Source organism: Arachis hypogaea, chromosome 14 (assembly GCF_003086295.3).
Source record: "Arachis hypogaea cultivar Tifrunner chromosome 14, arahy.Tifrunner.gnm2.J5K5, whole genome shotgun sequence".
NCBI lineage: Eukaryota > Viridiplantae > Streptophyta > Magnoliopsida > Fabales > Fabaceae > Arachis > Arachis hypogaea.
The window spans coordinates 122013479-122025771 of NC_092049.1; the positions used below are offsets into that span (position 1 = coordinate 122013479).

Here is a 12293-nt window from a genome sequence, read left to right on the forward strand (position 1 = left end):
TACCTCGGAGCTCACTTTCACACAGGAACATTTGGCGCCCACCGTGGGGCTCAAATCTCTCTAACCCCACTTTTTTTTATTCTGTATATCTCTTCATTTCCTTTTGCAGGGCACAAGAGATGGCGGACGAGCACAGTCACGCTCCCTCCATCAATCAGGCGGAGATCTTGGCAATCAATGAGGCCTTCAGGGCCAAAAATCAAAGAACGGCCAAACTCCTACGACAGATGGAGCATGAGCACAGCAAAGGAGAGCACAAAAATTCTGAAAACAAGGACGACAATGACGAGCACACCTCGGAAACTAAACACACCATCCCAAAGACCACAAAAACAACCACCAAAAGAACCAACCCCTTCACAAAAGAAGTTATGAACTTTGAAATGCCTAAAAACTTCACCTTACCTTCAACCCTCAAACCCTACCAAGGAATAGGATACCCGAATGTCCACGTCACCAAGTTCCACGCTATGATGTTCATGAATAAGGAGTCTGACCCGATCTTATGCCGAACCTTTCCAACCTTCCTGGACGGAGCCGCCTTAATCTGGTTCTCCAACCTACCCAAAGGCTCCATCTCAAACTTCGATGAACTGGCCGACCAGTTCGTCAATCATTTCGCCGCATCCAAAATATATGTCCACAATTTCGATTACCTGAGCACCATCAAACAAGGACCGAACGAAAGCCTGAAAGACTACATGACTAGATTTACTGAAGCAACCAACGAAATACCCAACCTAAACCCTGAAGTACACCTCCACGCCCTAAAAAGTGGCCTCCGACCAGGGAAATTCCAGGAGTCCATAGTGGTTGCGAAACCAAAAACCTTGGCCGAGTTTCGAGAAAAGGCAACGAATCAGATCAAAATCAAAGAATTCCGAGCACTGCGAAGAGCGGAAAAACCTACCACAAATAGGGAAGAAGAAAGACGAAACAGACACCCAACCGGCAGAACAGAGCAGAGATCATTCAGATTAACTCCTAAGTTCGATAGCTATACCCCCCTTAACACAAAAAGGGAGGATATTATAAAGGACATACTACACTCAAAGATCATCAAACCCCCAAACAGAGCTGGTACATACCAGGACCAGCGACATGTGGAGAGATCAAAGTATTGTGCCTTCCACCAAAAGTACGGTCATACCACAAACGACTGCGTAATAGCAAAGGACGTCCTTGAGAAGCTGGCCCGCTAGGGACTGCTCGACAAATACATTGACACCCGAGGACGAAGGCGGAATGCGGAAGACCTCGGCCAACAACCCAAAGCAACTGAAAATTCCCGAGACAAAGGGAAGAAGGTAGACAGCGATGTCAATCCACCATGTAGGATAATAAACTGCATTTCTGGTGGTTTTGCAGGTGGCGGATGTACAAACTCGGCACAAAAAAGGTCATACCGAGCTATGATGACGATGACAGAATCCACCCCATCCCAACCCGTTGACAAGGACAAGCCAGAAATTTCATTCGTCCCCAAAGACTATAAAGCAAACGATCGAAGCTTAGATGACCCGGTTGTCATCACAGCACAAGTCGGGGAACCATTAGTAAAGAAGATCCTAATGGACCCAGAAAGCAGCGCCGACGTACTTTTCTACTCAACCTTCCAAAAGATGAAACTAAGCGACAAGAACCTCCAACCATCTTCCGGAGAACTGGTAGGTTTCTCAGGTGAGCGTGTCTCCATTCGAGATTATATTTGGTTACAAACCACCTTCGGGGAATATCCCAACAGCAAGACAATAGACATACAGTATCTTGTTGTAGACTGCAGAAGTCCATATAACATCATTTTAGGCAGACCATCTTTGAACGTATTCAATGCTATTGTTTCTACTGTGCATTTTTGTGTTAAGTTTCTTTCACAGGACCACAAAGTCATTACTATCCATGGAGACCAGAAAGAAGCCAGACAGTGCTATAACGCCAGTCTGAAAAATGAACAGCCAAAACAACCCAAACAACAATACGTCCAAGCAGTATATAACTCGGATCAACTGCCTGCCCTGGCTGATCTGGACCCCAGAACTAACCACCAAGAGCGGCCGATGCCAACAGATGATTTAAGCAAAATTCAATTAACCAAGAACGACGAATCCAAGTGTACATACCTCGGGAACGCACTTAAAAAAGAAGAACAGAATCAACTGACCGAGCTACTAAGACACAACGCTGGCCTATTTGCATGGACCCCAGCAGACATGCCAGGAATAGATCCTAACGTCATTTGCCATAAGTTGGTCATCAATCTAACAGTCCGACCTATAGCCCAAAAGAAACGACACCTCGGCACCGATAAGAGAGCAGCCTCTTTGGAAGTGACTCAAAAGCTACTCAACGCTGGCTTCATCAAAGAACTCAGATACTCCACTTGGTTAGCCAATGTGGTAATGGTAAAAAAGAACAACGGTAAGTGAAGGATGTGTGTGGACTATACAGACCTTAACAAGGCCTGTCCAAAGGATGCATACCCCCTCCCGTGCATTGATAAACTTGTTGATAACTCTTCTGGTTTCCAATGTTTAAGTTTCATGGATGCCTATTCTGGCTATAATCAAATCCTTATGCATAAATCTGACCAAGATAAAACTGCCTTTATTACTGACAATGGAAATTTCTGTTATAAGGTTATGCCATTTGGGTTAAAAAATGCAGGTGCTACCTACCAACGACTCATGGACAAAATTTTCACAAGTCAAATCGGACGAAACATAGAAGTCTATGTCAATGATATGGTGGCAAAATCAACACACACGGCAAACCACGTTAAAGACCTAACGAAGATATTCCAACAACTCCGAAGGTACAATATGAAGCTTAATCTTGATAAATGTGCTTTCGGAGTACATAGTGGAAAATTCCTCGGCTTCATGCTCACTTGCCGAAGTATTGAAGCAAATCCCGAAAAGTGCCAGGCAATCTTAAACATGAGAAGCCCAAAGATAGTCAAGGAGGTCCAACAACTAACTGGCCGACTCGCAGCCTTAGCCAGGTTTCTGCCTTGAGTAGCCCGCCGATCACATCATTTTTTCAAAAATTTACGGAAACAAGAAGAGTTTCACTGGACCGAGGAATGCGAAACAGCTTTCACCGAGCTCAAGGCCATACTTTCAGCCCCTTCAATCCTCCAAACTCCAAAAGCTGGTAAACCGCTCTATCTATATTTATCTATTACTGACCAGACTATCAGTTCTGTCTTTGTAACAGAAGCAGAAAAGCAGCAATACCCGGTGTACTTCATCATCAAATCTCTTCAAAACGCCGAGATCCATTACCCAAAGATAGAGAAACTGGCTCTAGCTCTGGTCACAACGGCCAGACGCCTATGACACTACTTCCAAAGCCACACCATCGTGGTCTGAACAGAACAACCCTTAAGACAAATACTGACGAAGCCCGAGCTAGCAGGAAGATTAATCAAATGGTCGATCGAGCTGTCAGAGTATGACATCCAATACCAATCCAGAGGAGCCATTAAATCCCAAGCACTAGCCGATTTCATTGCAGAACTCACTACAGAAGAGCAAGATCCTGAAGATAACATATGCACACTATATGTTGATGGAGCCTCAAACAGTAAAGGTTCCAGAGCAAGAATACTCCTCAAAGACAAACATGGAACACAATTCGAGCAATCCCTGCAATTTACTTTTCATGCAAGCAATAACCAAGCAGAGTACGAAGCTTTAATAGCAGGACTTTGATTGGCTCACACAATGGGAATAGCACATTTAAACGTCAAATGCGACTCCCTCCTTGTGGTGCAATAGGTAATAGGTAGTTTCCAGGTAAAAGACCCATTGTTAGAAAAATACAATATCATAGTAAATAACCTCGTCAGAAATTTTCATAAATTTAATATATCCCACATACCTCGGGAACAAAATGATAGAGCAGATATTCTCTCAAAACTAGCAACAACAAGAAGTCAAATCACACCACCTACCTTATCCCAACTAACACTCGAAGAACCTAGTGTTATACTAACATCAATCTCGAGTATTTCGCAGGAAGACGACTGGAGATCACCCTTCATCACTTACTTACAAACAGGTCACATCCCCAGCAACATCCAAAATCAACGAAAGTTCAAACGAAGAAAGAATTTCTACACAATGCTCGAAGCCGACTTATACAAAGGAGGATTCACATGACCTCTGCTAAGATGCCTAAATACAGTAGAGGCCAAACTGGCAATAGATGAAGTCCATGAAGGAGTCTGTGGCACACACATCGGCGGTCGAAGCCTAGCTACCAAAATCCTCCGAGCTAGTTACTACTGGCCGACGTTACAACAAAATTGCATGAATAAAGTCAAACATTGCGACCACTGCCAACGTCATGCACTAATTATTCATAATCCAGCTGAGCAGTTACATACATCCGAGATATGCTGGCCGTTCAACAAATGGGGGCTAGATATCCTCGGACCATTTCTACCCGCTCCAGACCAGGTTAAATTTTTAATTGTCACCATAGATTACTTCACAAAATGGATAGAGGCTACACCATTGGCAAAAATCACTTCCGAAAAAATGATTTCTTTCGTATGGAAAAACATACTATGCCGCTTTGGTATTCCTCAATCCATCATCACCGATAATGGTAGGCAATTTATAGATCAAAAGTTCACAAATTTTTTACAAAATTTCAAAATAGTTCAACAGTTCTCTTCTGTCAAACATCCACAAACTAACGGCTTAGTTGAAGCCGCCAATAAGATCATTTTGCAGGCCTTAAAAAGAAGCTCGACGACTAAAAAAGAGAATGGGCTGAGCTCATTCTTGAAGTACTATGGAGCTATAACACAACTGAACAATCAGCAACAAAGGAAACACCATTCAGGCTAGTCTACGGAAGCGACGCAATGATACCAATCGAGGTATCCCTACCAAACAGCAGAATCACACATACAAGCGAAAGCGACAATGCCAAAAACAGAAGAGCCGAGCTCGACCTCGTAGAGGAAACTTGAGACAAATCTGCACTACAACAGACAGCGGCAAAACGAGCTATAGCTCGGAAATACAATAGGAAGCTCAAGACAAGGACATTCTCAGAAGGAGACCTCGTACTCCGAAAAGTTGAAGACATACGAAAGCCACAAGGACATGGCAAACTAATTGCAAATTGGGAAGGACCATTCAGAATACACAAAGTCGTCAGCAAGGGAGCATACAAAATACAAAGGCTCGATGGAACTATACTACCAAACACTTGGAACATATCCTCTCTGAAAATGTACTTCAGTTAGTCTATAAGTCAGACATGGTGATGCACTCTTTTTCCTACTACCAAATTTTATCCCTAAGGAGGGTTTTGCTGGAGAGGTTTTAATGAGGCACACCACCCCGCACCTTTTGCAATCAAATTTCACACTAAGAAACACAACTATCTATATCCTATCTTACATTTCATTCGCGGGACTAAACTCAAACAAACAATACAAACTCTTCGACACATTCAATCTGTTGCAAAACAAATCAAAGATCACATACGTTTATCAAACCCAGTTCTCAACTTATTAAACTTCCTCCAAATGCACATAGTGCAAAATAAACACAGTCAAAAGTCTATGAATTGCACTGCTCGTGCATATTTCGTTTCACAGTCTTATGCACAGAACCAAAATGCAAGCTGTTTAGAGGTACGAAAAACAAAACCCTGTACCATACGTCATATCCTAATAATTCGATTCTTACAAACAAACACTAATATATCAACACTTTTTCCAAACAAACTTAAATATGAGATACGAACAAAGCCAAAATATTATCATAGTTGTTCGGCTAAAAGCCAGCAATTCATAACAAACAGCCGAAAGGCTAAGAGTCAAACAAAGTTAAAAAAATCTACATACGAAAAGAAAATCTGTTACAAACTAAGCACCAGGATTCTCGCCTTCACCTTCGACACCATCCTCATCATCCACCAAGTCATCACCTACGACCACCTTGCAAGGGTCCATCCTCGACAAATCAGCAGTAGGCACTAAAAACTTAATCTGCTCAACCGCCCTCTCAAACCCAGCCAAAAACATTTCCAAGCCATAGTCCTCTTTTTCAGCTTCCGCTTGTTTCTTCTTGGCACCAAGCACAACCAACCTAGCCTCAAGAGCTGTTTTTTCTTCACCAGATTTCTTTACCGAAGTTTCAGCAGTAGTCAGTTTCTCCCCTAACTGATTCACCATATCCAATGTATCACGCAGCTTGCTACTCTTCTCCAAGTTCTCCCACATAAGTTGGTCCATCGCAGCCTTATCAAAAGCAGTCCTCGAATGCTTCAGCTCCTCAGTCCGACCAATGCACATCAACCGAGCACCAACCACCTGACACAGAACATACAAACAACATCAGCACAACAAAACCAATACATCTACAAACATACTAAAATACTAATCACCTGCAAGTACTGGGCCACCCCAACATCTCCGACTTCATGAACAAGTTTCACATCCGCAGGGCTCTGACCATGTTCATCGGCCAGCATAGTAAACGGGAAATGCTCACTCCACAGCAACGTCATATCTTTGTCACCACTATAACCATGTAACCCTTTTTGATTATCCGTAAACTTCTTAACTTGCTCCAGATCAATCTCCTTCAACTCACCTTTCTTTGCATCAGCCCTCTTACATTTCAAGCTGATTCTCTTAACTGGAGAAGGCTGATTTACCTCCCTTCCTTTCTCTGCCATAGTCTGGCTACTAGACCATTGCTTTTTCATGTTCTTACTACGGAAAAACAGCCGCAAGCTATCAGAAGTGACCTTAGGAGCCCTCCCAACTGCACAAATCGAAACAATCAGAAAACCAACCAAAAACTACAAAATACATAAACAAACAAAGAAACAAGCTTATTTACCTATATATTCAGATAACGCATCGCTATCAGTTTCAAGTTCTAAAATATCAACAACAAAAAGAAGGGAGGACGAGGATATATGGTTTACCAGAAATTCAACAACCATTTCATTTTCATACTCCATCCTATCCATACCAAAAATCTGCCTAGGTCTTGGAACCCAGAATAAAGGAAATGTCTCTAACAAACAATCATCAATATACCACAAAAAATCACTCTCAACAACACCAACCCTCAGAAACATAGATTTAAAACCCTTAAAGGAAGAACGGTATAAGCTGAAGATAGCACGGCCCGGGGCACTAGCAAGGTTCAACCAGTAACCCCTCTTTACCCCCTTACATTGAAACAGAGCAAAGAAAACCTTCAACAATGCCTCAATCTCCAATACACCCATCAAAATTTCGAAAGCCCTAACGAACGCCCAAGAATTTGGATGCAATTGTGATGGCGCACATTTTAACTGCATCAACACACCACGCTCAAACTCGGAAAAAGGAAACCTAACTCCTAACCCTACAAAAACAGCACTATACATATAAAAATACTCAAAACTTTCACCACAATGGAAGACACGGTCAGAAGCGTTGCATGGCAAAAATCTAAGATTAACCCCACTACCTACCCTAATCCAAGAGGATGGCGAACCCAATTGAGAAATACTCCGATCATCGTCAAACACAGACACCCAACCCTTCACAGACTCAGAAACCCACCCATAAGGATCCGCAGGATCCCAAACAAAAACTTCCTCAACAATTTTGTCGACATCATCCACCACCCCCTTCTTCTTCTTACCCTTAACCTTCTTCTCAACCATAACCCCTTTTCCCTTATCCATTAGTAAAGCAATAGGATAGAAGCAGAAGTAGAAAACACTAACCTTTTCTGCTCATTTTCAATCGCAGGGAAGAAGTAAAAATAGCAGCAGTAACCCAAAAGTCCACAAAATCCACCAGCCAACTAACCTAATCTTCAGGTAAACAGCAAAAATCACCCAAACAAACCCTTACCATTGATTTTGATTACCGTTTTCAAAATCAACGTCTCTGATCAATGACTATCCCTATTCCCAATAAAACTTTAAAAGCACTTCACACGTTTCCCGACAATTTCTCTCTCATCCAAATGTCTAGCCAATTTACCGCCAAAACACCAAGCTTGAACCATTTTTTCAAACGCCAACACCAAAACATGTCGATCTTGGGGGCTACCATCATACCCGGTTCCGAGCTATACAATAAGCTCGACCTGTTATACCTCGGCTCAGAAAAACAGGTCAAGCTTGGGGGCTATGATCCGTTACTCAATCCTGGCCCACAACCGCTATAACCTCGGAACCTGGTATAGCTGGCAGATATATTCTCCCGAACAACCTCCCTACTCAGGCCAGTACCATCCCAACAAATCCGGATGAATAACAAACCTCAGACCCCGTCAAACCTGCAACAAAGATACGAATAACAAATCTGATCCATATAACAAACCACTCAAACAACTCACTATAAAGACCCATGAACTACTGATCTAAAGGTATGCAATTCATTCTAGTTTCTACTCTGAACTCTCTCACACTCATACTTACTTGAGCGTTGGAGTCCCTTTACAGATATCCAACGCCGCCTCCCCACAAAAAAACGACGTTCCCCACTCTTTACTCCAAAAAAAGCCAGTTTAAGCATAAGCAAAACGAGCTATACCTCGAAACTCACTTTCACACAGGAACAACATCTAAATAGAATCACACTCAAAAGTCAAAACATACTCGCACAATTACCCAATCTCATATATCCAAAATAATTTGAAGTTTCTAGCGTGAAACAATTTGAAAGGAGGCCTTTGACGTAATTATTGCACAAAAAGGTCGAGTAAAACTCCAAGAAGGGAGAGAGAGGGCTTCACCACTTTAACATCTTGACGAGACATAGATATAGGGTTTGGACACTAATGGAGATCTACTAGTTTAGCTCTTTTGTTTGCTTGTTTTGCACACAATTGACTTATTATTATTTGTCTTAATTTTTTTAGATAATTGTTTTAGGTGCTGTATGTGAAATTTAATAACACCCCAATATTAATTTATTTAGGATGTTAATGTGTGTTATATAATTGGATGTTAATAATAAGGCGTTTGGATGTTATGTTGTATTATATTGTTTTAGGTTAGAATTGAAAAATTTTGGTTGTTAAAAATGATGAATAATTAGATTTTTTTTGTTAAATATATTATTATATAATATAATTTTTTTATCAAAATATTTGTAAAAATATAATTTATTTAAAAATTATATATAATACATAAAATATTAACTTTTTTGTTTTTTTAATATTTTTTTAAAAAAATGAATAAATAATATATTTTTGAATGTATGCCTAGCTACCAATTATATATTTACTTATATTAGTAAGACTTAAATTAATGAGACTTATGTAATTAAAAATATTAAAAATTGTATACAAAGTCAGACTATTACAAAAATATAATCATACACTCATTATACAATTGAAAAAAATAATTATACCCATATATATGAATTTGTCTAAAAAAATTAAAAAAATAAATTATATTATTTATTTAATTTTTTTAAAAAATATTGAAAAAACAAATAAAGTTAATATTTTTATGTATTATATATAATTTTTAAATAAATTATATTTTTACAAATATTTTGTTAAAGAATTATATTATATAATAATATATTTAACAAAATAGTTAGTTAATAATTTTTTTAAATATAATAATTTAATTATTTGTCAAGTAATATAAAATAAAATTTAATTATTTTATATTTTTATATTGCAATTTAAAATATTATTTTAATATATTTTTTAATATTATAAAATTTTTTTTACATAATAATTAATTCTAAGAAATAAAAATATTTATATTTTTTATATTTATATATTTTATATTTTTTTGGAACAAAAAACTTCCACCTTCGTATAATGAAATAAGTAATTACTTTTCTAATCTGTATACTATTTATTAATTTTTTATATATTAAATAATTATAATAATAATATGATAATATTGAAATAAGGTAACATATTATGTTTTACTCTTAGATTTAATAAAATATATTTTTAATAAATTATATATGACAAAAAATATTTTCAAAAGACATTTGTACATTAAGTTTTTAATATATATATATATATATATATATATATATATATATATATATATATATATATATATATATATATATATATAAGTCTGGTCAAATTAAAGAATAACAAATTTAACTAGTAAATTAAAATAAAAAAATATTTAGAAATAATAGAAAATAAAATATATTCTTATTTTATAATTTTTAAGTATTACTGAAATAATTAGATGATATTAAATATAATAAATATATATAAAATTATAAATATTAAATTTTAAAAATAATTTTAAATTATTATTTATTTAATATTACCACAAAATAAATAAGAATAATAAAAACTAGAAGAGAGAGCCATGAAATAATATATATTATTAGAAAGTTTGAAAAATAAAAAAATATATATCAGTCATTATTACATACACACATATAATACATATACGTAGTTGATACATATTATTTATTTCCATGTATTATATATAACTTTTAAATAAATTATATTTTTAAAAATATTTTGATAAAAATTATATTATATAATAATATTTTTAATAAAAATAGTTAGTTAATAAATTTTGAATATAATAATCTAATTATTCATCAAGTAATATAAAATAAAATTTAATTATTTTATATTTTTATGTTATTAAAGTTTAAAATATTTTTTAAATATAATTTTTTATATTATAAAAATGTTCTTGCATAATAATTAATTTTAATGAATAAAAAATATTTAATTTTTTTGTATTTATATATTTTATATTTATCTATTTAAAAATAAAAAATTATATTACCATTTAAAGTATTGTATATTAAAATATATTTATTTATGTACTAGGATATTCTGTATTTATTAGAGTCTATTAATACTCTTCTTTTATGTTAAACGAACTTTGATTTTTATTTAATGAAATCTAATATTGTATATAAATGTGGCACATGTATTACGCATGTTTGTTGTGTTTATTTTAGACATACCCATCCCATAATATTGGATATTAATTACCTTAGTGTTATAGATATTTTTTCTTTAAAACTTATGCCATTAATTAATATAATTGCTTAATCTTACAAAAAAAAAAAATTGGTGGCTAATGCATTCTATTCTATATAATAGAGGTTATGAAGGAGATAATATATGACATATAAGCAAGGCCTAGCCAAATTTTAGGAAAGTTGAGGTGATAGGATTTGGTTGTGTTGGATGTTATTATTGATGTCCTTTTAGATATTAAATCTTGAATTTTCGGATATTATATTATCACATAAAATTTTTGTGTGATATAAAAATGATGGAATTATAATATTTGAATGTTATTTTACTCAAGTAAAGTTATGTACTTAAAATATGAATGGTAAATTTTTTTATTATTTTTTGAAAAAATATAGATGTTAATATCTTTTAATATATTGTGTTAATATAACATCTTTTAATGTAAAGAAGATTTAAAAATGAAATAAAATACACATTATATAATAAAAAATGGATGTTAAAGAAAACGGAAAAAGACAGTAAATGATTATGTAGTATGTTTTAGAAATAAAATTATTATTTTCAAATTCAAAAAATTGATGATTTATAACCTATTTGAATTATAATAAGACGTCAATCTAAAATATTTATATAAAAATTAGCTATATATAATAAAATCTTGGCCGATCAAAGATAAGAACAACTAAAGTAAAATTGATATAAAATAATAAAGGAAATACATAATTTAGAATAAGAAAAAATCTGAATTAATTTCAAATTAATTGGACAAATTAATTTAAAATTGATTACTTGTTATGAATAATATAAGAAAGGAAGGAAAACATTTAAAAGAAAGGATTAGGTGCGAATGAGTAGTAGTTTATATTCAACGTGTGTTAGATAATAAATGTTAATTTAATGTTTATATTTTAATTAAAGAACATAAAAATAGTAATTTTAGGCTGTTTTGGCTATTTTGTTATTGGCTTCCAAACATTTATATATTTTTGTGTCGTGGTTTATTATTTTTCTAGCAGTCCAATGCCTTTTAATTTTTGTGCTATATATCATGAGTTATTTCAGTGCTATGAACAATTATTTTTATATTTCAACAAATTATTAATTTCTCTGATCTAATAATTTTGATATTTTTAGATAAAATAGCAAGAAAAAGAGTTGCAAAGAGAAAATATGATATATATATTCTATTTCATTAAATATGTGAAATATGATCTAACATGATTATGTAAATCTTTGCAAAAAAAACTCATGATATAAGATGTTTGTGAAAATCTTCAAGGCAATCACTCCAGCAATGATAGACATTGTAGATAAAATGGGCTT

General features: G+C 35.0%; 1 protein-coding gene across 1 annotated transcript; it reads left to right on the top strand.

Annotated features, from left to right (window-relative positions):
* The first annotated feature begins 119 nt into the window (after positions 1 to 119).
* Positions 120 to 1202, top strand: LOC112743076 (uncharacterized). Its single transcript, XM_025792300.1, has one exon. The coding sequence runs from the start codon at positions 120 to 122 to the stop codon at positions 1200 to 1202; it is 1083 nt and encodes a 360-aa protein (XP_025648085.1).
* The last annotated feature ends 11091 nt before the right edge of the window (positions 1203 to 12293 follow it).